This window comes from Camelus dromedarius, unplaced genomic scaffold (genome assembly GCF_036321535.1).
Source record: "Camelus dromedarius isolate mCamDro1 unplaced genomic scaffold, mCamDro1.pat HAP1_SCAFFOLD_114, whole genome shotgun sequence".
Taxonomy (NCBI): domain Eukaryota; kingdom Metazoa; phylum Chordata; class Mammalia; order Artiodactyla; family Camelidae; genus Camelus; species Camelus dromedarius.
Genome location: NW_026989787.1, coordinates 4,440,135 through 4,466,979, shown reverse-complemented (window position 1 = coordinate 4,466,979; position 26,845 = coordinate 4,440,135). Strand labels below are relative to the sequence as shown.

At 35.9% G+C, this 26,845-nt stretch overlaps 1 protein-coding gene and 1 long non-coding RNA gene across 2 annotated transcripts in view; one reads left to right on the top strand and one right to left on the bottom strand.

The window, feature by feature from the left end:
* The window catches only part of LOC135320726 (uncharacterized), a 45,461-nt gene that overhangs the window by 17,648 nt on the left and 968 nt on the right, over positions 1-26,845 (bottom strand). The gene's annotated exons all lie outside the window — the stretch shown is intronic.
* LOC135320733 (serine/arginine repetitive matrix protein 2-like) lies at positions 4,223-26,300 on the top strand. The gene is made up of 13 exons (XM_064483814.1): positions 4,223-4,228; positions 4,405-5,732; positions 7,214-7,299; positions 7,584-7,699; positions 7,805-7,886; positions 9,187-9,252; positions 10,062-10,125; positions 11,491-11,558; positions 13,518-13,649; positions 15,008-15,255; positions 16,993-17,107; positions 17,488-17,550; positions 19,773-26,300. Exons 1-3 carry the CDS (start codon positions 4,223-4,225, stop codon positions 7,281-7,283), a joined length of 1,404 nt encoding a protein of 467 aa, XP_064339884.1. The 3' UTR covers positions 7,284-7,299; positions 7,584-7,699; positions 7,805-7,886; positions 9,187-9,252; positions 10,062-10,125; positions 11,491-11,558; positions 13,518-13,649; positions 15,008-15,255; positions 16,993-17,107; positions 17,488-17,550; positions 19,773-26,300.

Genomic DNA, 26,845 nt, shown 5'->3' with positions numbered 1-26,845 from the left:
TAAGAAATATAATTACTCAGCTTTACTGATGCTGTTACATTGTTTTTAATGCTTCACACTGGCATTTTTCTATTAAAATAACCATTCTAATATCTCTTTATTTATGCATTTGAAACGACTTTAACTTTGTAATTAAGTTCTCAAAAATCTTTAGTGAATAATATAGGTTATGAAATTTAGAGACAGAAAAAATATTACTCACAAGCCCATAATTAACTAAATTTAATCTTTGATATAGAGACTTCCAGAACGGAATCATTAAAAATATACTCAATATTGTAATCATAAGTTTTGCACAGAAATTTTAAAATATTTTACATATCCAAGAAGTCATTAACTCTGTTTTACTTTTCTTCTTTTTCCCCACTACTTATACCTGATATGGATTAGTCTTGAAGGGATCATCAAGAGGACATGACTGCTGGAATGTGTTTCACTTGCCTTCTCTGAAGAAGCCCCACCAAGTACTCAGCCTTGTGACAGTAATGTGCTTGTTGCCAAGACTACCTGGACAGTATTTTAAGGCTTCTATATAAACTTTTAAGATTCTGGTGGGGTTGCGAGGAGACTCTTGTGGCTGCTCAAGACAAGTCTCATAAGTAAGTTATCTTGCTGATAAGACCTGCCACCCACTAAACTGCAGTGCTCTGCTTCTTCCTATGGTCTCTCCTTCCCCTCTGTGTTGGACCAGTTCGTGGATCATCAAGCAGACTGGGCTGAAGTACATCCTCCAGCAATTCTCTCTGTGAAGATGTCTGGGTGTAAATTTTTTGGCATCCTTTTTATTTCTAGAAGTATATTTGGTTATCACTCTCACAATTGCTAATTTGTCCAGATGCATAGTTTTAAGCTTAGAGTGATTTATCTTCCATTCATCATGATGAAAATGACTCTCCTTACACAGATTCATTATCACGGTGGCCCAGTTTTTTTTTTTTTTATTTCAATTCGAAATTATATAGGCAGAGGTATCTTTTCATCAATTGTGACATCAATGTTTTGGACAATTTTAATATACATGTTGTTTACTGAAATAAAATTGTATAACGTAAGAGTTGTGGGTTAAGTTTTATTTGGGGCTAAATGAGGACTATAATCTAGGAGACAGCATCTCAGGTGGCTCTGAGGAACTTTTCTGAAGAGGCAGGGGGAAACTCAGTATTATATATGTAATTTTAGTGAAGGGGAGTATGTGCAGTCAAACACACATTGAGTTCTTTTGCCAGTTATGAGGAGCAGACATCACTGTTAATGAATTTAGTGCTCTTCTAGATATAAGGAGATGCAAGAATTGGGGCTCATAAAATTTTCTCCTGAAAACATCTATCTGAATCTCTATTTTGTCAGTTTTCCCACAGCACAAAGTGCCCCATTCCTAATCTCCACAGTGAACTTTCAGGGAGTGTTGGAGGTCAGCGGCTACAGTGGCTCGTGATTGGTTACAGTACCAAGCAGAGGTAGATGGCAAATGGTATAAATGATTATTCTACTTAACATTTTTATTTGAATTATTTTTGATTACTTTTTTCTCCATTATAATTTTATAATTTACTTGAAAATATAAAGACTTATGACTGATAAAAATTCACTGTTAAATCTTTTATTTGTAAATATTAGAAAAGAAAGTTATTTTTGCTATCTCAACTTTTTTATACATTTTCTTTTTATTGTATCTGTGTTATTAACCATATAATAATCAATAATGCAAATTGATATAAAGTAACATGCATTTACAAAATCAAACAAGTTAGACTGAAATATCATTTTAAGAATTATTTTTATTTATTGGCATTTATTTTGAAATATTTTCAAAATAGACGTGATCCTCACTTTGTCTACCTGTAGATTCAATACCCTTTAATATAGCATTTATATAATCTTGTCTTACTTCTTACATTTTAAAAAATGTATCCTTTTCTTAGTAATTACTATTATTTTTTTAGGATAAATATATAGTTACCATTCCTTCTGATTCTTTGAATGTCTTAGTATTACTTTGGCTGAACTACAAACATAACAACCTTAGTGGTAACACAATTATAGAATTATAATATTTTCCTCAAAGCTTTATAGCTATTTCCATAATATATTGTGGCTAGTCAGTCTTTAATAGAAGAAGACAAGGCTATTCTTTGTTTTCTCTAGAGAAGTAATTTTGTTTATATTTTTTTCTGGTCCACTTTTAAATTTAACATTTTGAAATAGATATAGATAAATATCTATTTTGCATTATAATTAAGCTTTAAACATGGTATATTCTTTTACTTATGTTGATATGCCTATTTCCCTGCCCTGGGAACAGATCTGGGTATCCAACAGTTTGGCACATTTTCTTGGTTGTTCTCTGCTAAGAGTCAGGTCATACCCATACTTTAGCAACTGCACTGGATGACTGAATTTCTAATGTTATTTCCTTCTTTTGAGCTGCAGTTTCATTAAATTTATGTATTATTTATTGTAGAAGCAAATAGAAGCTTATATTTATAGGTAAATGGCATAAGTTTTAGTGGAATGTGGAGGTCACAATACACATGTTTAGTTGATATAGATCTTTACTCTAAATAATGATGAAATTTTTTGATGTTAAGTTGCCTTCCTGCTTTCCTTCCCTCTTCTTTTCTTTCTTTTTGATTGGTATTTTTTGCTCTAAAGTTTATTTTTTTGGCAAAATCTTATTTGAATTGATACAGAGATGAAGGATACACACACACACATAAATGTCTATATAAACTCTACTAAATAAATAATCATAAAATCCCTGTTTCTCAAATCAATTCAAAATATTTTAAGAATGCTGCTTTCCTTGAATTAAACTTAATTCTTCTCCTCACTTATTTATTAAGCAGCATTCCTTTGTCATGCAGTGACTATAGCCTTGTTCTTCCTGTAAGTAATTGTGTTTTATAAATTTGTAAGCAACCAGAGTGATTTCAGAATTTGTTAAAGATTTACAAAAAATTGACATGATCTTAACCACATGCTGCTATTGCCAATATGCCCTTTAGAGTGATGTTTTTACTAAAAGCAATGTCTGACTCCTTCACATTCCTAAAATAATGGCCTTATTATTATACTACAAAAGATGACATCTTCAAACAAAAAATGTCTAACTCTATAACAATATTCCATGAATTCACTTATTACACAATATTAACAAACTGCTTAAAGAATGAATCAAAACCATGTAAGATATTATTTCTCATGTATTGGAAAAAAATTATACGATGAAGTAAATTAAATCTAGTAGTGTGAAAACATTCTAAGCCTTTCTAATGATAAAAACTTTAAACATAAAATATTCTACTTCAAAAATGCTTTCAGAGATGTTATAAATGGTGAGAGGATGTATATATCATATATAGTTTTCTGTTTATGAATTTGATTATATTATAGCAATGGAACAGTGTAATATTAAATTTTAAAAAATGCATATCAATTGAAGATATAAATTAACCTCAAATTTGGGTTGTAAATAATTTTATATTTAGCTTTCAGTTTTCTTTATGTGTTTTTATATAATTTCAGGAAAATAATTATCATATATAAATGTACACATCTGAGTCTTTATCTAATATGTCTCAATCTCAAGAGTTCTAAAACCCCTCAATTTCCTTCTTTCCTTCCTTCCTCTTTCCTTCTTTCCTTTCTTCTTTTCTCCCTTCTTTCCTATTCCTTTATTGGTAATTTGGGGTATAAAAGTTAATTGTTGGCAATATTTTATCAGAACTTTTAATGTGAATGAAGGATGAGAGATATATACATATATACACACACACATATAGTGATGATCCAACTTGGAATAAATATTCCCATATTTCTATGAAAAATTATGAATGCACTTAACTATAGTATGTTATTCCTTAACATTTTTCATAATATACAGTATATGTACTTACAACTTTATACTGTGAACTTAATTGTTTAATATCTACCTTCATGCATGGAAGAGTTTTTATGTTATTATAACGTATACTTTAATAATGTGATAAAGGAGAATGACATGGTGTTAAGAAATTATGTTAATGTAATGGGCTTTATGAATTCACAAATTAGCTGAGCACTGAGAGTGATTGGAATTAGATAGGCAAATCTCTTGAGGGGAGTAGGGCATTGATGTGTAAAAGATTATTTCTGAGAGTGAGAATAGCATGTGTATGGCCCTGTAGCATGAGGGAACATAGTAAGTACGAGGATTGTAAGACGTATATCTATGGTAATGATCATGAAGGTGAACAAGGAGTGATTTGAGGCAACTAACAAGGGTAAGGCCAAATATATAACAGTCAGCATATTACAGCAGGCTGTCCGGCGAGCCGGCCCTCCGCCCGCGCCGCGGGGTGGGCTAGCGCCCCGCGGGGTTCTCGGGCTCCCAGCCCACTGCCCCGCCTCCCCGCCACCCGCTAGGCGTCGTCCGGGGACGCCCCTCGCCGAGAGAGACCCTCAATCACAAGTCACCCCGCCCTCCCCACCCTCCTCGCCGTGCCACGCAACCCCTCCCCCGAACCGCCCTCCCGATCTCCCTGCAGTACCCCTCGCCCCTCGCCGGGAAGAAGTGACTCCAGCAGCCGTGGCGGCTCTTTGGGCCCAAGGGGCGGGCGCGGCAGCCATTGGCGGAGGCATCTGCCTCCGGCTGTCAATCCCGCGGCCCGGCCCCGCCCCACCGGCGGAGCGTGGCAGGACGCAGGGCCGCGGGGGCTGTTGCGACGGCTCCAAGATGGCCGCGCGCTTGGGGTCCGCACCTGCTGGCGGCCCCGAGCACCGTTAACTGCCACCGCTGCTGACCGGAGCCGCCAGTCGGCCTGGCGACTCCGTGGGCTGTCCCCGCGGGGCGGGAGGCCGCCATGGCGACCCTGGAAAAGCTGGCGAAGGCCTTCGAGTCCCTCAAGTCCTTCCAGCGGCCGCCGCCTCAGCCCCCTCAGCCGGCACCGCAGCCGACGCCGCCTCACAAGGTACCGCCGCCGCCTCAGCCCCCTCAGCCGGTACCGCCGCCGCCTCAGCCCCGTCAGCCAGCACCGCCGCCGCCGCCGCCTCAGCCGGCACCGCCTCAGCCCCCTCAGCCAGCACCGCAGCCGTCGCCGCCTCAGCCGGTACCGCCGCGGCCTCAGCCCCCTCAGCCGGCACCGCAGCCGCCGTCGCCTCAGCCGGTACCGCAGCCACCGCCGCCTCAGCCGGTACCGCCGCGGCCTCAGCCCCCTCAGCCGGCACCGCAGCCGCCGTCGCCTCAGCCGGTACCGCAGCCACCGCCGCCTCAGCCGGTACCGCCGCGGCCTCAGCCTCCTCATCCGGCACCGCAGCCGCCCCCTCAGCCGGCACCGCAGCCGCCGCCGCCTCACCCGGTGCCGCCGCCGCCTCAGCCCCCTAAGCAGGCACCGCAGCCGCCGCCGCCTCAGCCCCCTCAGCCGGTACCGCCGCCGCCGCCGCCTCAGCCGGCACCGCAGCCGCCGCCGCCTCAGCAGGCACCGCAGCCTCAACCGCCGCCGCCGCCTCAGCCCCCTCAGCCGGCACCGCAGCCGCCGCCGCTTCAGCCGGTACCGCAGCCGCCGCCGCCTCAGCCGGTACCGCCGCCGCCTCAGCCGGTACCGCCGCCGCTTCAGCCGGTACCACCGCCGCCGCCGCCTCAGCCCCCTCAGCCGGCACCGCAGCTGCCGCCGCCTCAGCCCCCTCAGCCGGCACCGCAGCCTCAACCGCCACCGCCGCCCGTCCACCGTGGGTCAGGAGCCGCTGCACAGACGGTAAGTCCCTGCGGGCCCCTCCACAGCTCTGCGCGGGTCTCCGTCCCTCCCTCGGCCTCCCCCGAAGGGCCCGAGGCGGTCCGGGCCCCAGGCCTCTGCTTTCCCGGCTGCGAAACTCGGGAAGGAACGGGGCTGTGTTGTGATCCGAGGCCCCCCGTCCCGTTCGGCTTCCTCTGGGCCACTACCCACCCCTCTCCTTCTCCGGGCCAGGTGTAACATTTTGTCTTCCCTTTTCAACTGAGGGTTTAAAACGGTGTTTCAGATAACTGTCAAAACGCTATGCATGCAAAACCCTAGGTTAACTTAAGGGAAGGAGTAGGAGAGAAGAGGGGAAGGAGCGAAGTTCACTGGTCACTTCTGTGGGGGTGGGTTAGATGGTCACAGTGGTGAACGCTTAACTGCTACATGGCCCCGTGCGCTTACCAGCATAGTCGTTACTGTTACTAACCCCGGACAGCACTGGTGTTAAGGAGGCATGACCACGGACCGTGTGCTCATTGAGCTTAATTTTACACAAACTAAGATTTCCACAGAATCAAGACAGGCAGTAAACGCCAGCTGCGGAGGACAGCTTGTGCAGGGTTGGGGAACAGCATGGCATGATCAGAACTTTAGTTTGACTGGCTTGAAATGTAGAGGGAAAGGGAAACTTCACACTGATGAATCAGAGAGGAGATAGCTGTTTTTATTAAACTAAAATGGTTAAATGAGCCTTGTTGGTTAATGATTTGCCTTAGCAATGTGAATTTGGATTCTGCAAGTATTTTATAAGTTCTGTAAGAAGCTTGTTTTAAAATTTCAAAACTCTTAAGATATTAGAAGTTCAGTTTTATTTTATAAGAATTTTTTAAAAAGTGTTTATTTAACTCAATTAGAACTGAGTTCCTTTAACATAGACTTTATTATCTCATGTATTAATACCCTCTAGAGGTACACAATGAAAAATGTGATTTATAAACAGACACATACAGACACAAGGAAAACAGAGTATGTAGCTTCAGTAACAGTTTAAGAGAAAAGTCAGAAACAGAAATTTTCCCTGGTCAAAATATCAAGAAAAGCATCTGGGGCTTATATCCTTTAATTGATTTGAGCTCTAAATGGACAAATACACAATTTTTTTTTTTTAAATTGCTAAGAACAAGATTCTTTTTCACGTTGAATAATGATTTTGAAGTTTAAATAAATACCAACAATAGAGCTATGAGGGAGGAAAAATATAAAATACTGATTTTTTTTTTTAATCTCACTGTAAGGTGCATTCTTAAATACATAGGAGAGAACTGTCATGATTTGCGCAACTCGCTTGCAAATAGTTCAACAGTATTAACAATGATTGAATTTAGATGGTGGGCATATGGGAATTTATCATCCTATTAAACAGTTTTCTGTACTTCTGAGACTTAGAATAAAATATTGGAAGGAACCTGTTAGACATAATGCTTTATGTGAAGTAATTTGTTCCCTTTGTGAAATTCTAGGAAGGTTAAAATGCATGTTCATAACATCAAGAAAATCACAAGCATTTACGATGTAATCAGAACTACCTGAGGATCTGTGAAACTTGGTGAGTTGGTGAATTTTTTAAAATGTCTTAAAACATTTTGTTTTTACAAAGATTACAGGAGTAAGAGAAGATAAATTTTAATCAACTCTTAATATTTTTTTCCTGGTTGATGTGATATAATTAAATGTGGGGAAAAAAGGTAAATTCTAAAAGGAGACACTACCTTGATGGTTTTCTATGAAGGAAACTCAAGCAGGAGGAAGTTTAATTTAAAAACATAAATTACTGCTCTTTATAATACATTCTAAGTTGTCATTCTTTTGAATGCCTTCCTTTCCAAACAGGTGTGTTATTCTGGGAGATCATCAGGACTTCTGGGTATTTGGAGGTACTGACCTAACCAGTGGAACTGCTGATTTATAAGAAGTTGTCCAGAATTTTGGAAAACTGATTAGTAGAGGTAAATAATGTTTCCTTGGCAAGTGATGACAGAAAGTGACTTGAGTGAATTTTCCTTTGTTTTTAGGCAGATGTACCTAACCATGTATGTTAACAATGATTACAGGCTGGAGACCGAGAAGAACTACCATTTTTGCCAGCTGGGATGCAGAAAAATTTGGACTTCTGGGTTCCATAAATGGGCTGAGGTAACTAAGACAGAAAACGTATCTTCTTGGTCAACATGTATCTCAGGGTAATCACAGATGTGTTCCATTACCTGATATTGTTTTAATTTGGATAAATACTCAAGAAAATTTAAGAAATAGAGTTTGCTTTTGCTTTTACATCAGTTTGGTAAAACAGAACAACCTCTTAATTACTAAGTACAAACCAAGTTTTTCATTATTTTTAAAATATTTTAGTTTCTATTTGTATTTGTTTTGTGATAATTAAGTAAAATCTGTAAGCTCAGAAAATAGTCAAACCTAGGAAGCTGCTTCTGACAAGTGAATTAGCTTATTGAAAATCTGATATAGATCCTTGGCATTAATTTTCAAGTTTTTACAGTTTCCTTGGATTTCTTCTATCTAGGAAAACAACATGCTCTTTTAAGATGACTATACTCTGATTATAGTCTCTCCTTTATGGATTCCGTACTAAATTGTAACCATAGGTATATTTTACCATTTACAAAAGTGCCTGATTGGGAAGTATAATACAATGATTTTGTAAATTGAATTACTCTAAAATTTCAAAGATTTATTTTTAATTCAATTATGATTAATTTTCATTTGTCACTGGCTCTTAATGCTTTATTTTAAAGTGTCTTTCATAGGCCCCCTTCTTTCGTCTTCTTCCCTTAGGCTCTCTGTCCAGTAACTCTAAGTTCTTACATGGTCATGGTAGGCTTGTGTGTTTTTTTTAAAGGCAGGTGCACCAAAAAGCACTTTCCTGTGACTATCCTCTGTTTTGTTCATCATTTATGAGTCCAAATTTTATAGAATTGATTTGAAGAATGTCATATCTTTCTTATCATTGTGTCTGGTTTTTAAAATGCTTTCCTTCTGACTCATTTCTGCATACTTTAAAATAATAATATGAATCAAATAAGTATGGGAATAAAATCACAGTTACTTGTATCACATTTGATTCCATGTATATTGCAAAGTCTTATTATTATGTTGGTGTTATGAACATGCATTTCATAATACACTTATTTAGATGAATCAGATCTTATTCATTAAGGTCATTTACTTTTAGAAATATGTAATTTCTTGTGAATACATGTATATAGAAATACATGTGTCTTTCTATAATTTAAGCAGCTTAGAATACAGATAAAATAAATCCAAGATACAAGATAATATGCCTTACATTAATTTAAATTCATGTGAGTTAAAAGACAATTTGAATATTGTTTCCCATTTTCTACTAGCTTCTTGATCATATTCAGCAGCACATTTACCTTTACATATATTTAAGGAATCTTTTTTATTTCTACTGTAGCTCTGTCATAATGGAAACTCTGCAGCAGAATCAGCTGTCATCTATCCCGTGTGGCCAAGTGCAGAGGTGAGAATTCTCATTTGTGGGATGACCACTCACAGCTTTAAATGTTTTTACTGTAACTGCTCTTATAAGGTAGCAAGTTAGAGAGAGAGAGAGAGAGAAACAGAGAGAAGAAAAGAGTTCTCTCTGCATATTCCCATGTGTGTGATGGCATTAGTCTTCTTCTGCTGTATTTTTCTAGAATGTGTGTGCGTGTGTGCATGTATGTGTGAGAGAGAAATGTCTTGTCTTTGTCCTAATAGCCACTCTTCTCTCCCTCTAGTTTTTTCTCTATCCTCCCCTCCTTTCTTTTTCTTTTTCATCAATATCTTCTCTTTCAAAAAATTCTTGATAAATCAAATTTCCAACTTCCTCACTTTTAATATGGTAAAGTTACTTGGATCCCCAACGTCAAGGGATCTCATACTTTAATATCTGTAAGGATTGCCAGGGACACCTTTTAAAAGTACAGATTTCCAGGCCTTACTTTGAGCAGTTCTCTTCCAGTAGATCCAGGGTGAGGCTGAGCATCTCCGAGCCTTCCCCCTTCATATTATGGTGCAGGGGATCAGGGGCAGTTTTCCTCTGGGTCTCCGTGCTGTTGCTATGAAAAGTGGCTACAGCATCACTAATATTTTTCTTTCTTGTTTTAATTGCATTAATATTATCAAGCAGTTAATAGCATTTTCTTAAAATTATGGTCAAAGGCATAGGCGTTTGATTTATAATGGTACCTGCAAACCACTCTTTTACTGAATTAATTTGTTTGTTTTGCTTGTATTTCCACAATTGTAAACGCTGTGAGTTAAGTGACTGCTTTGCTTCAACTACAGGAGAATGTGAAAACACTCCAGGAGAGAGAGGTTGCATATATCAATGCAGACTCATACACAGAAGGTAAATTTTATTTCAGATTGTCATTAAATAGTATACCAGTATTTAAGTCTATCAACTCCAACTCATAAACTAGGATTATCCTCTTTCTATGAGATGCCTCAATAATACCTCCGTTTCTCCATTTTACCAGAGAGAACATTATTATGATTCAAATGAATCAATATGATTCATAACTAAGCTATTGATCCTAATTTCTTTAGAATATTTACCATTTGCCTATCTTGGATTACTACTTAAAACTTTAGTACTTTTGACATTCTTCCTGTGGAGCTATTTTTAAAAGTTGGGGTAAAATATTTCATACAGAAATAGTTCCTGTATGTATTGGACCAACTCTGAAATAAGCACCCACTACAGACTTCCTTTTGACCCTGACATGTGGCATGTGCATCTGTAGGCTTTCATCATATTATGGTTATTTCTAGGTAAGTGTCACAGGACACATGTTAGTTACTGACATGCTCTAGTCTAAAGTCTTGATATTGAATTGAATGAATGAATAAAAACATGAACATTATGGCCTTACCACTTCCTTTGCCAAAGACCCCTAGGTACTGCTGCCGTAATGAGCAATGGCCCTTAGTGTTACTGCAGGAGCTGCGGCCTTAGCAGCAGAGTCCGCCTCTGCAGCCTCCTATCCTGAGTGTGTGCTGCAGCCTCTCTGGCTCCTGAAGAGTTATTTCCACCTTGTGTTTTAGTTTTAGCCAGACTGTTTGTCTGTCTGTCTATTTATCTACCTACCTATCTATCTATTCTAAAATCTTATTTATTTGTTTTTACTGAAGTACATTTGATTTATAATATTAGTTTCAGGTGTACAGCAAAGTTACACAGTTATATACATATACATATACATATACATATACATATACATATACATATACATATACATATACATTTTTAGATTCTTTTCCATTATAGGTTATAATAAGATACTGAATATAATTCCCTGTGCTATACAGTAAGTCCTTGTTGTTTATCTTTTTCATATATAATAGTGTATATCTGTTAATCCTGAACTCCTAACATCTCTCTTCCCTTCCCCCTTTCTCCTTGGGTAACCATAGTTTCTTTTCTATGTCGTGAATCTATTTCTGGTTTGTAAATAAGTTCATTTGTATCATTCTTTTGTTTGTTTACATTCCACATATAAGTGATATAATTTGATATTTGCCTTTCTCTGTCTGACATACTTCACTGAATATGATAATCTGTAGGGTCCACCCTATTTTTAATTCTCCAGGAATGATGCCTTCAATTTGAAATCTGTTATATCTTGTTTATAATTAGAAAATAAAGTTAGAATTAAATACAGGTTTGAAGTCCATTTGGAGGTATTAAAATACTCTCTTATTTATTTTGCAGGCAATTATACCCTCAGAGTTGACTGTACACCTCTTCTTTTCCAGTTGGTATATAAACTGACAAAAGAGGTATGTAAATAGATTTGTCATAATGTTTTCTGATGAGTAGATAAGTCAATAACTTTTGTTTTCTAAATTACTAATATTTAAACTGGTGACAGACATAGCTGATTTGTATAAATAACAAATCAGAACGAGCTTTAATACACTTTTTATGTGACATAACTATGAGAACAGTAGTGCTAGTCTCTGTTCTAATAATAGTTCCTAATAATTGTATACATTTGTTAAAATGTGCAGGGTCTGTTGTTTCATGGGGCAGAGTCTCTTTGATGTAACAGAAAGAATACTGAGCTGGGATGGGGAAGCCTTGGCTGTGAAGATTGCCTTGGCTATTCATTCATTCATTCAGCAAGTATTTACTGTGTGGTTACTATGTATCAGGTCCTATGAAATGAATTCTAGCAGCAACAGTGATAAAAGGACAAGGTTACTGAATCCAAATACTTTGTAATCTAGAGAGGCCACAGACCTGTAAATGAGGACTCATACTTCACTTGAATATTGGATACTATGTACAGTGGAGGACAGTTGCGGAAGAGAGAAGCTAAGACCCTGGGGTAGCTGGTGAGGTTGGAAAGCATTAGAAGGTGTTCACAGAAGGATTAGTGGTTAGGCTGTAAAATGGAAAGATGTGAAATTGGGGAGAAGGTTTCTCCTCAGAGGACACAAGACCTAATAAAGACATGGATGTGTGAAAGAACATTTCCTGACCTCTGGGTAATGCAATATAACCTAATTGTAAGGTGTTGGTGAAAAAGCTGGTAAGAAACGGGGCCTGACACATAGGCCTAAATGTTCATAAATCTGGTGATGGAGAAATTAAAGAATCTTTAACAAGTTTGTACATTATCATTTTTATTCATTAGAAAAATTACTCTGTATCAGTGCAGTGAATAGGTTAAGCTGTAGTAAGTCTAAAAGCAAAATGGAAATAATTCCACATACTTATTTAGCACACAGGAATTTATAAATACTAGTTATTGATGTAAAAAGTACTCTGAAAATGCTAATGCACTCTGAATCTCTAAAAATTAGGTGATCTACTCATTGAGAATATGTGTGCTTCATTTAAATAACCCCCTATTATAGAATTTAACTCTAGAAATGTTTCTTTCAAGTAGGTATCACTTAGATGACAGTGGGAAGTAGATGTCACATCTCTGTGGTCCTGTTCCCCAATCGCCCTTCATCTTGCCCTGTCCTTTTCACTGTTAGTGTCTTTAACATCTCATCCTCCCAAGTTAGCATCCTCCCATGCCCATCACAACTCCCACCATACTGGGAAGCTTAGGTCCTTGATCCTTTTATTGAAATGTCCCATAAAAACATCTTATCTAAAAGCATGCTGTAAAGACAGCCCTTGTTGGGGAATCCTTCTCAGGAGATACATTTACACTCTGTCCTACAGAGGAGGCTCCTGCCTTTATAGGAGGGGTAGTAAGAATTTTAGGACCAAGAAGGAGAAGCTTAGGTCTATCCCCTTTGTACATTTATTTAATAAGTATTAAATGTGTAAGTGGTTACCATAATGACAGGATAAATCAAACAGAGATTCTGCTATTAGTGTGTTACCTGTGTAGCCAGGAGAGACTATGATCAAGAATTTTCAAATCCAAGATAGAGATTAAAATCACCAAAGTGAATATAGATAAAAGTGTGGGAAGCAAAAAATAAATATCTTAGTTTATTATTTTACATGTTGGAATTAAACAGCCTGCTTAATGGGAAATTGCAAATTTTTTTCCAATTTTAAAGCCTCTTTTATGTTAATTTGAATTTAATTTGCATGCCACTTGTATTAGGTACAATATATTTGTCTTTCAGAGTTTTTGTTTTAGGTAGTTTTTTAACAGTTTAACTGGGAAATTAAAATGTATCTTTAGAAGTTACATTATCAGGATGAACTAATTAATTGTCCAGAAGAGAAGAGTGAGATTTTATAATCTTTTTTGATTTGATTGTCAGTGGAGGAATCAGACATCATTCATCTGGAGAAATGCTGTTGGTTACTGAGGGCTCAATCCCGAACTGGATGATTTGATTTAGAGACATTTGGCCCATTGGCTTCACCACCAATTCGTCCATCTCTGAGTGAAGGTGGGAATCCTTCTATTTTCTACAAATGTTCTTTGGTAAACACGTGAGCCTTGTTCCACCTTTGGAGCCTTGTGTAAGTCGGTTTACCTTTCTGCACCTGAATATTCTCATATATAAAATCAGTTTGACCAAGACAATCATTATGAAACTGTGCTCCAGTGCGGTGCCTCAGCATCTGGTGCAAGGTCAGGGTGGTGGACACTAAATAGGCAAAGCTCTAGCTTCCACACGTGACCTCACCTCTTCCTCAGCTGAGTAGTGTCTATTGTATTTCTTTTATATAGAAGAAGGTTCCACTGCTGTATCCTTCCCCCACCCTTAAAAAATTAAGAAACCACTGGACTAGACCATCTCTAAGGTCCTCACTTAGCTCTAAACTTTTCACTACTCTCTCTATATATATATATATATATATTAAATGAGGTTTACAAGGAGTAGTTGTGGCTGATAATCATAAAAACTGTATTTGAAATCTGAAAGCTTGGGTTCTGCTTCTGATTCAGACCTTTTTAAAAAAATTTCTTACTTTTAGCAAGTCATTTAACTACTTCTTAGCTTCAATTTTCTGCTCTTTGAGGGCACAGAATTAGATTCTTGAAATAGTCTGTATTCTTCAGGTTTCTAGTGTGTTTTAGAAATATTTGTTAGGGGAGCTAGAACAGACAGGGCTTCCACTTCAGCAGTGCAGTTATGTTTTTACCTTTTTAGAATTAGAGATTAAGAAATCATTTCATTTGAAAACAAAATGATTCCATTTATTTTTTATGAAAAGTTTAAAATCCACAGGATTAGATTATAAATTGCCCTTTATTTCTGAAATTTAATATATTTATGTATACAGATTAAGTAGTACAATGAAGACTGCAGTACAGAATTTCTTTCTCTTATAATATAGTGTGTTAGTTTTCTTTGCTTCATGAAGGAGTTGTATGAAGCTTGTTAATAACAACACAGTATATCTTTGATAGAGTTCAACTTTTCTTCTTCTTTTTTCTTTTTTCTTCTTAGTCTTTCCAAATTAGGATAATTGTGGTCTCTGACTTTTTTCCAGTTAAATTTTTAAAATATATTTTTATTTTTTACATTCTACAATCACTTTTGACTTTTGGAATTAATATAAGATAGAGACAGGTAGGCAGACAAAACCAAACACTAAATGATAGTATTTTCTTCTAGGAAGTTAAATTTTGGTTATAATTATTCCAGGGGGGAAAAAAAAAACTTCCTAAGACAGTGGAAACTACTGATAACTTTTAAAAACTAAGTCAGTTTATGCGATTCATGCCTCCTTTCATAAGCATGTCATTATTAACAGGAAGTTTGTTGGCTGTGATTTATTCTGTGTTCCTATTTTACAGGTTTATTTAATGCTTTTGGTGAAAATCATGACAGCCACATAGATTTTAAGGAGATATCCTGTGGGTTATCAACTTGTTGCAGAGGACCTCTGGCTGAAAGACAGAAATGAAAGTGTGTTAAACATCACAAAATTTGGAAGCTATACAGAGAAAAAAATTAGCATCCATTCATGTAAAAAGTCATCTGATTAAGGCTTGAATTTTCATCCCTTTGGCAAATAGCAATCTCTTGCTGAGGTTTTACTGAGGTCAGTGTAAAGGTTCAATCATCTATTCTTTTTTACTGTGGAGTAATTTAAGATCTTTGTTATTAATAATGGTTGATTTTCCAGATGAATGTACAATTCATGATAAATGAACTACATCATTCATGATGTGTTTGAAAATGTTAAGCATATAGAAAATATTTTCTGGTAGTCTATATAGAAAATTTGTCTTGCTTAACTTGAATTCCAACTTATTTTCTAGCACTGTTTATATTGATATTAGCAAAATTAAATTTATGATAAAACAATTTTATTAAATACTAAATTTAACTTTTAAACCTAGCTAAAATATTATAGCGTAATTTATAAGCATATTACATTAATAAATCTTAACCATATTTGGTTAGAAAAATGCAGCAGTTTACATTTAATTGGAACCTAATTCTTATATATTCACTAGGGTCATTATCTCTGCATATTTCTAAAATACAGCTTCACAAATACTGCGTATTTTGGGTATGATACTTATTCAATATTCTTTAGTAATGTTGTACTGTAATGTACTCAGTTAATTTAATAGCATAATTAATACATAATTATTACACACACAGGTGTGTGAATTAGATAATTATTTAATCTTAAAAATTTAGATTTCTTTTATCTTCCCTGATAGTATACCATTACTCTAACCTGGCTTTGTGATAGATTATTTGTTCACATTAAATTTCTGGTATTAAAGAGGCTGAAGTCTTTGTTTCTCAATTGAGGTTAATTATTGTCTTAAATTTTTTTTTAATTTATTTTTTGCCAGTGGACTAGTGGAAGTTAACTAACTAGACTAACGAGCAATTTTGCTGATATTGATGTTAATTAGCAAAGTGCTGATATTTCGGATTTTTAGCTTGTTGTATATAAACTTCATTGAAGATTTGAGATTGTTCTTAGGCAAAAATATTGGGTGCACATTAATTATACTGGAGAGGCAAAATCTTTATACAGTCATCTCTCATTATCTGCTGAGGATTGGTTCTGAGACCCCCTCAGATACCAAATCCATGGATGCTCAAGTCCTTATGTAAAATGGCATAGTATTTGCATATAACCTATGCACATCCTCCTGTATACTTTCAATCATCTCTAGGTTACTTGTAATACCTAATACAATGTAATTATTTGTAAATACAATGTAAATGATATGTAAATAGTTGTCAGTGAATAGCAAATTCAAGTTTTGCTTTTGAGAACTTTCTGGGAAAATTTATATATATATATATATATATATATATATATATATAATTTTTGATCTATTGTCTATACCTGTGAATGCAGAACCAATGGATACAGGGGGCTGACTGTACCAGCTTTTTGTTGATTCTTAATGTAGATGGAATATTTTCAACATTGTAAGAATCAACTCTGAAGTGATCAGTTTTAAATATTAGAAATTAATTTAAAAGCTTGAATTACCTTCTCAAAATCTGTGAGATATTGTATAGTAACTTGGCCCTTCTTTTTCAGTTTGCAAGAAATTTAACTTTAGATTTAGGTGAAGGATAGAGTTCTCTAAGCTGGCTAATGATATAAGGAGAGAGACTTGTGAAGTGTACAGGAATTCCTACAAGTTCAAAGGACTTTAATGACACAATCTCCTCCAAATAAGAACTTAATCCAGAATGTAATTGAGGAACTAAGTAATTTTACTAGGGCAGCTTGTAATAAAATGTATTATACTTCAGAATATGAAAGTAATTTCCCTCCATAAGAATTTCTTTTCTTTAGTTTGCTTCAAGGTATTTGATGTTGACGGTGATGGAGTTCTCTCTAGGGTTGAACTGAGAGACACGTGGTTGCACATTTAGAGGTCTGGAAGGACAACTGCACCGATGATACCCTGGTAAAGTCTGATTGTATACATCTTCTTGAATGTAAACTTCCAACAGGAACATAGAGTGAAGAACTTTTTAAAACAGGTTGAGAAAAAGATTTCTTACTACTTCTAGGTTCTATATTATGCTACTCAAAATATTCAGAGCCAAAGATGCAAAATTGGGAAGAGAATTTGCCTTAGAAAATTTAATAAGCTGAATGTATTATATTAAAAAAATGAAACCACTGGAAAATTGTCATAAATTTTTAAGGCAAACAAGCAATCTATTTCTGTAATTAAAAAAAGAAAAAAAAAGTTGACCGAAAATACTTTATACTTCAGCTACTGGCTAATAAAAATGATACCTTCTCTATCCTAACTACTGATTTGGGTTTCTGGTTTTAAAGGAATTACATGTGGATGTATCCAACATTGTAGAAGACACATAGAATGCACATGACACCACAAAGGTGAGTCTAGCAGAGACTAATTTATTCTTTTCTAAAAATACATTATATTCTGAATTGGTATACATACCTTACATATACATACTTGAATCTCTTCTACATCATCCCTGCTAAATGCTTATTTGGACCTGTGGTTACAATACCTCCAAGTTGTCCCTAAGGAAAGCGCATTCCACCTTTAAACAACTCCATTAAGTGTTATTTACATAAAAACATTATATTTTATAAGCTAGGCATTTTATAAAAATTAAGTAGAGACAGCCCTTGACATCTGTAGTTTATAATCTTTACTTCTCCCATTTTAATACATTATGGTAAGACAAAGCTTATATTGAGCAAAAGAAGCCACAGAATAAAAGAACACATTGTACAATTCAATTTATACGAAGTTCTAGAACAGAGACAACTCATGTTAATAATTGTTACAATAGTGATTTTGGAGATGGGTCATTTAACTGGGAAGGACCATAGGATATCTGGGATGATGGAAATTATTTTTTATCTCAGTCTGGGTGGTGTATATAGTTTTAAATTTTTTTTTTCAATAATATTGGGGAGGGTCTGTTCTAAGTTTTTTAATAGCAGCCAGAATAAGTGTATAATAGCAGAAACAAGCATGTACTTTACAAAGAATAAAGCCTTGAATTTTTTTTAGTTTCACAACATTTATTAAAGATATTATAATAGGTTTGCCTTAATGTCTATGTATCCCTGTGAAACTGAAGATAATCCATATATGTGAGACACATATGAGTTAATTTGACCCTTTCTATTCAAATGTTGACATGTACCAAGTAGCAGATGGTAGGATGTAGACCATAGTGGTCTTCTACAGGCTTAGAAAAATAAGTAACTTTTTTTTTTTCAATCACAAATCCAGAAGAAATCATCATAGTCTTATTAACTGACACTCAACAGAAATAAATAATAGAAATGAATTTTTCAGGGCTTGATCTTTGTTTGGCAACTCAGATAACCGTCTTCATTTACTTTTCTGCCCAAAACTAAGATAGCCATTTCTATTTGGTATATATGAAAACAGAAACATAGGAAAGTTTCTGTTAGGAAATACCTTATGTAGAGATACAATTTCCATTGCCTTTTTTCTGGGTGTTTGATAAGTATGAAGGTTATCATCGCTGTCTATTTTTATGTAAGACCGTGTTTCTTCTTATGGCTGTACTTTTGAACATTAAAAAAAAAGATCATTTAGCTGCTCCATCTCTGTGTAACCATAATAATGAAATGGTAAAAATTTAGAATAGAATTTGGACCTTTCAACCAAACCTATTACCCATATTCACTGGTGACTAGACTGTGACAATATTACCCATTATTTTGTACCATTACATTGGTGTTAATATACTTTTATGGAAGTTGCATCATGAAAGCCAATAATTACCATCATAGTGCTTTAAAATCTTTTCTTATAATACATGGTATTATATATTGAATGAATACATGAATATCAATAATAAATATTAAATATCATTAAATAATAAATCATTAGATAATAAAAATATAATTAAATAATAAAAGCTAAGAACATTATTATTCATCTAGGATTGTTAAGGTGATTGTTCAAAACATGAAGTAAGAAGCATTTGGTTATATTTTTGCCTGCCAAGAAATATTGTCTACTGTATATAAATGTAATTTTTGGTACACTTTGACACCAAAAAAAAAAAAATACTGCTTTATTCAACTTGTGAAAGTAATGTTAAATTTTATTTTGAGGAAATGTTAATATAGATACTCATTTATTATATATATTTAGTTTTTTTAAATCTCTTAAGAAGTCTAATAATATTGCCAGATGTTTTAAAGAAGATCTTAGAAAATTGTTAGGGTCAAAGGGCATAATCCAGAGAGTTTGGAAAGATGCTTTCAAAGTTAGTAAATAGTCCTTTTTCTCTAACCAGAACCTTTTGTGGGTTCTGTTAGTAAACTTCACCTTGAACCAGAAGATACTGTGAGTTATTTCCCAGGTCTTACTGGAGGAAGAAGATTTTTGGTGATAAATTGCCCACGTTGTGACTGACTACTTCAGAGTTTGGTTACTTTTGAACTTATTCTTGCTGGCCTACTTTCAGATGAACACATAGCATCTACGTTAAATCATTAGTTTTCTTTCAAATGACCATTGCAAGTTTAATAAAACAGATTTTATTCAAATATAAGAAGATGAAGATTTAAGATATTTTTAAATATTGTTTCTCTTTCAGAATGGCCATCTTAACTCTAGAGGAATATCATCTCTGGAGTGTGAAAAATGTTCTTGCCAATGAGTTTTTGAATCTACTTTTCCAGGTATGTTTAAGGTAAAAGACAGAGACCGAGGGCAGTGGTACCAGTAGTTCTACATCTTTTCCATTATGTAGTAGCTAGACAACTAGACTACAAAACCATATATTGTCAAAAGAACTGCATTAACCTGTACACCACCTGCAGATGGTAAGTTAGAGCGTGCATGCTTCTCAGAGTCACAATGTGCATGATAGGAAAATAGAGTATAGCTGATAATGTTTATCTTAATAACTCATGATAGAGCAGATTGTAGACACATAGAAAAGAATTTAAAATGTAAAAGCCATTATAATTTGCTATTTTTCTTTACTTTTTTTTTTTTTTAAGACCCTTCCTAACAAGTAAGGCAGTGTGGACAGAGACAAAGATCATAAGTCGGCAGCTGTAAATTTTTCACAAAGTATACAATCTTTCCAGTTAGGAGGTTATTTTAGATGCAAATCTGTTTCTTAATTTTCTTTTATTCTTTCTTTCTTTCTTTTTTTTTTTTTCTTTTTTTAATTTAGTTCTTTAGAAGGTCCAAAAAAGATTGAAGGAGAAAGGAGGAAAAAAAGCTGTCAGGGGTGAACATGAAATCATAAAACTTGCCAGATTTTAACTATTTTCCAGTTAAAGTAGTTCTCTTTGCTCCAATTTAAAGAAACAACTTATAGTTTCCCATTTTTCATAGTTCTTCATAAATATATGTTGATTTAATAGTATTTTACAGGGTGTGAGTAGGGACAGACTGGAAGTTCAAGATTTGTAAATACTGACACGTATCTATAGAATAGATAAACAAGTTTATACTGTATAGCTCAGGGAAATATATTCAAAATTTTGTAGTAGCTCATGGGGAAAATATATGAAAACAAATATACGTATATTCGTAAAGTACTGAAAAATTGTGCTGTACACCAGAAATTGACACAACATTGTAAACGGACTATAACTCAGTAAAAAAATAAAAACAAGATAAAACTGTTAGAACACTATAAAAAAGGTAGTATTTTAGATTTTTCTTATTTTATTCTCCTTTTCTTATAAAAGCACCCCTATGAAGATCAATAAGGCTTGATATCTTTATATCTATCATGATCCTCCATTGTAAATACAGAGTAACCTGCCTGTGACACAGCTATGTTAGAATAAATGAAAATTGAACTCTTCCTGACAGCTAATAATTAATGTATATTTAAAGCATATGAAATCTGATAAGTCTATGATACCCATTTAAATCAATCAGTTGCTCCACTGTCAGTTATCAGCCAGGATCTAAGTTGATGTTTTTATAAAATATAAATACATATAAAAATAATATAAACCTACTATAAACAGAAATGACTTGCTTAGTAATATGAAAATTGAGCAGCTATTTTTATCTCATTTAAAATGATGTCCTCAATTACTTTAAGTTATCATTAATTATATAAACATTTTGACCACTTAAGTTTGTGTCTGAGTCACCTTGCAGCTCTTACATAGCAAAGCATTTTGAACTTTTATATTGCCTTTCCTATTTTCTCATGTTTATCAGGGACTTGCATAGGCACTATTTTTTCTAGGACTCTATAAACAGATGTATGCCTGAGATTTTCTTTTGTGTCTGTGTTTCTAGCATATTACTGACAGATTTTTTTGTTGGTTATCAATCTAATTTTTTTTCTTGGTATATATAGTCCTTTCAGCCCTTTCAAGTATATATATATGTAGTCAGTTTACAATGTGTCAATTTCTGGTGTACAGCACAATGCTTCAGTCATACATGAACATACATATATTAATTTTCATACTTTTTCACCATAAGTTACTACAAAACAGTATTGGATATAGTTCCCTGTGCTATACAGTATGAACTTGTTTATAAATTGGGAGTTTGAGATTTGCAGGTACTAAATATTAACATTACATTTTATGATGCTTACTTTATCCCATATTCAGACATGCTTTTAAAACTTAATTTTCACTTAATATATAAGTAATCAGACTTACTCTAAATTGTTTTATTTTCTGTCTGTTTCTAAAATAGAATTAGCTAGTAAATTCAGTGATAAAAGCTTGAATTATACTTTTATTTTATTTGCCAAGATCCCACTCCTGGCTGACCATTTTGGGTATTTAAGTATAAAGTAAGTAAATGTCAGTAGAATTAGGAAACCATTCCTGTGGTAATATTATTTTCAGTCCTTTCAAATAAACTCAGTGCTCAATATTTTGCAGAGGAAGCATTCTAAACATGATCAGGATCTTCTATCTTGTACGTTTGTCAGAAAGCGTCAAATGTTAAACAGTTTGATAAACAGAATAGTGCACCACACTGACCCCTACCTATATCCATGCTCTAATCCTGAAATCTGTGAATATGTTATTTTACATGGCAAAGGGGATTTTGCAGATGTATCAGGTTAAGGACTCTGAGATAGGGAGATTAGCCTGGATTATCTACATGGGCCTAGTCTAACAACAGGAGTCCTTAAAAATTGAAAATCTTTCCCAGCTGTGGTCAGAAAGATAAGACTTTGGAAGAAGGATTAGAAAGCTGTAAAGCTGTTAGCTTTGAAGATAGAGGAAGGGCCATGGGTAAAGAAATGTGGGTGAACTCTAGAAGCTGGAAAAGACAAGGAAATATATTCTTCCTTTGACCTACAGGGCATACAGCCCTGCTGACATCTTGATTTTTAGCCAAATGATACCTGTTCCTGACTTGAACTACAGAACCATAAAATAATAAGTTTGTGTTGCTTTAAGCTGCAAAATTTGTGATAATTTGTTACAGCAGTGATAAAAATAAATATAGGGGAGGTAATCCAACTTTATGGATTGGAGGGCTCAGCATTTTAAAGATGTCAGTTCCCCTTCAACTGATTCAAAGATTTATATGTGCACATCAAAATCCCCAACAGTTAATTGTTGTTACTGTTTTTTTGTAGAACTTGACAAGCTGATTCTAAATACATAGAGAAGCGTGAAGGGCCAACAATAGCCAAGATGATATTAAAGAACAATGTTAAAGGACTTATAAAACAATATTAAGTCTATGTGATAACTACCTAAAGTTAGACATATAGACCAATGGAACAGCATTGAATTAAACCCTGTACCATACATGAACAGTAACTTTAGATAGATTATAAATCTAATATATTTGAAACATAAAGCAAAGCATCTGGGGGAGGGTAAAGCTCCGGTGGAATGTGTGCTTAGCATGCATAAGGTCTTGGGTTCAACTCCCAGTACCTCCATTAAAATAAATAACCTAATCCCCCACCAAAATAAAGCATCTAGAAAATAGTGTAGGAGATATTTTAATGACTTTGAAGTGGCAAAGAGTTCTTAAACAGGACACAGCACTAAACATAAGAGTTTTAAGTTGGACTTCAGTAAAATTAAGAATTATTTTTATCAAGAGATACCATTAAGAAAGTGAAAAGCTAAGCCACACGGTGGGAAAATATATTTGCCATACCTATATCCAACAAAAGACTTGTATCTAGGGCATATGAAGAACAAAAACCAGTGGAGAAAAAGGCAGAACCTCAATATTAAATTATGAAAAATAATTGAACAGGTGCTTCACACACACACAAAAAAATCCACATAAGCTATGAAAAGGGGCTGACCTCTTTAGTAATAATGGAAATATGTACTAAAACCACACTTGGAACACCATTAGACATCCACTAGAATAGTTAGTTGTTAAGTGATATGAAGCATTGGTGAGGGCAGCAGGCAATGGGGACTCTTACACATGGCCAGCGGGAATATAAATTCTTACAAATACTTTGGAAATAGGCTTTTTGAATGAAAGTTATATATGTGTGTGTGTGTGTGTGTGTATATGTACACACATACACATACACACACACCCACACCCTATTACCAAGGGTAACCCATGTGTGTACCCTTCAGAAACTTCTACATCTGAGCACCAAAGGACATCCAGAAAATTCTCATAATCACTATTTGTTATACCCCCAAATAGAAAATGACCCAAATACTTGTCAACAATAAATACATAACCATAAGTGGTGGCACATGCATACAAATTGTATACTTTAAAGCAATAAAAAATATACTAGTTTACAGAAAACACTAGTGGATGAATCTTACATAATGTTGAGTGGAAAGTACGGGACCAAAAATTTCAAAAGCAAAAAAACCAATCCATGCTGGCTGAATTTAGGATGGTGAATCCATCAAAGGGGTGCCGTAGTAACTGGGAAGAAACCCAAAGTGGAACAGCAATGTCCTGTTTCTTGACTGGATGAAGGTTACATAGATGTGTTTACTTTGTGAAAAATCACTGAGCTGTATACTTAAGATGTGTTCACGTTTAAGCATGTATATTATATTTGCATTCTTTAAAAAAAAAGTTTGCTTGCAAAAAAAGATATCCAAAGCCCAAGTATTTATCAGTAGGAGAATGGATAAAACAAATGATAGTATATTCAAACAATGGAATACTACTCAACAATAAAAAAGAATCAACAACTGATACAAGGATGAACCTCAAAAGCCTAATTTATACATTTCATTGTCAGGTAAATTTTAACTCAGAAGGTAAACAAAACTAAACAGGCATGTGCCCTGGGGGGAGAGGTGCTGTAGCCTTTGTCTCCTCAGACCTGTGCCATTACTGGCACATCTCGCAAGAAGAGAGGCAGGGCTCAGCCACAGCTACCATCTCCTCCTGTGCATAGTGCCTGGGCAGGGGCGGGGCTGAGGCCTGAATCTGCACGTGGGGGCTCCACAACCTCCTAGGCAGGACTGAGACTTGTTTATAGCCTGAGGCAGAGAGGATCTTTCTACCCTGACACCTCAGAGAACTTGTGCTGCCAAGAGAAACAAGGAGCTAAGATTTGGCACAGAGAATAGGTGGGGCTGTTCCGCAGTCTTCCCCGAGCCCACCTACAGACCGCCTACCCGAGGCAGAGCAGGCAGCTGCACAGAGCAGCAGAGTGACCAGCACGAGGAGAGGGCAGGTGGGCAGCCACCCACCTTCCTGGCAGGAACACAGCTCCTGACCACGGTGCTGGGACTTGGTGTGATCTGCCCACCTGCCTCCCCCTGATCACAGCATCTGACTGTGGCATCAGGAGGGGGAGTGACCTGCCCGCCCACCGGGTAAGAGCTCAGCTCCTGACCTAGTGTTAGGAGGGGACACAATCTGCTACCCAACAGCCACTGAGAGCAGCACAGATGAGGGCGCCAACAGAAGACCTATGAAACAGCAAGCTGAGTTCACGAAGCAGAGGGAAGATACAAAGACCTGTCAATCAAATCATTAAGGGCACACCATCTCCAGGTTAAGTAGGTAACTGATACTCCTTAAGCCACGGTGCCAGAGAGATATGAGCAATGTGAAGAAGCAGAGAAACCACTCCCAATTAAAAGATCAAGAGAAATCCCCTGAAAGCATGATCAAGGAAAAAGACATTGATGGCCTACTAGATCAAGGTTTCAAAAAAAGAGTGATCAAAGTACTGAAGGAACTAAAAAAAAATAGTGTTTAGGGATATAAAATATGTCAAAAATGAAATAGAAACTATAGAGAAGAACCAAGTAGAAGTAGTAAACTCATTGTCTGAGATGAGAGCTGACCTAAAGGCTGTGCAAAGCACACTAGAAAATACAGAAGAACAAGTATGTGATCTAGAAGACAGGACAACAGGAAGCACCCAATCAGAACAGCTGAGAGAAAAACAAATAAAAAAAAAATGGAAACAATATACGGGACCTACGGGGTAATATAAAGTGTGCCAATCTATGCATAATAGCAGTTCCAGAAGGGAAAAAAGAACAAAGGGGATTGAAAATGTATGGGAAGGACTCATGACTGAAAACTTCCCAAACCTAAAGAAGGAATCATATCCAAGCACAGGAGGCTCAGAGGGTCCCAAACAGGAAGAACCCAAACATACCCACACCAAGGCATATCCTAATCAAGATAGCCAGAGTCAAGGATAAAGAAATGATCCTAAAGGAAGCAAGAGAAAAACAGAGTGAGTTACAAGGGAACCCCCATAAGGTTTTCAGCTGATTTCTCTACACTGTTTACAACAGCTAAGACATGGAAACAGCCTAAAATGTCCATCAACAGATGACTGGATAAAGATGTGGGATATTTATATGATGGGATACTATTCAGCCACAAAAACTGACAACATAACGCCATTTGCAGAGACATGGATGCTCCTGGAGAATGTTATTCTAGGTGGAGCAGAACAGAAAGAGAAAGAGGAATACCATATGAGATCACTCATGTGTGGAATGTTAAATATATGCAATGTCTTGTGGTAACTCACAGCAAAAAAAAAAAAGTGACAATGAATGTATGTACGTTCATGTATAACTGAAAAATTGTGCTCTACACTGGAATTTGTCATAACATTGTAAAATGACTATTACTCAATAAAAAATGTTTAAAAATAAGTAAAATAAAATATAACCTTTAAAATACTGTATAATGAGAGGTGTGATGCTCTAGTATCTGTTCTAAGAAGTACGTTAGACACACATAAGAATAACCAATGGTCAGAAAGATCACATGTTACCAGCTACCACCCCATGCAAATTAATGGCATTTAGGAGATATTCATATATGTATGTACATATGTAAAATATGTATTATATATATGTAAATCAAATAAAATATTATAATCTAATGTAAAATCATATCAGCAAAAGCACTGTGCTGACATAAGTATCTTGGTGTAAATAGATTACAATTTTTTATTGAGTTGTCATAATGGGAATATTGTGAACCAAGTGGTAGTTGTAAAAAAAAAGTCATCCAAAAAAAAAAAAATCCTGACTACATGAAAAGATGCACAGTTACTATAAGGCCTCTCCCCTTATTTACTATCAGTGTGAGAAAGTCTCTTGGAATAAGTTAGGAGAATTAAAAACTCTTAACAAGACACAAAAATGCACTCTCTGTTAAAGAAAATAAACCAAAAGAAAAAACAAATGAATGGACAATTAAGATCCTACAGATAAAAATACCAATTTT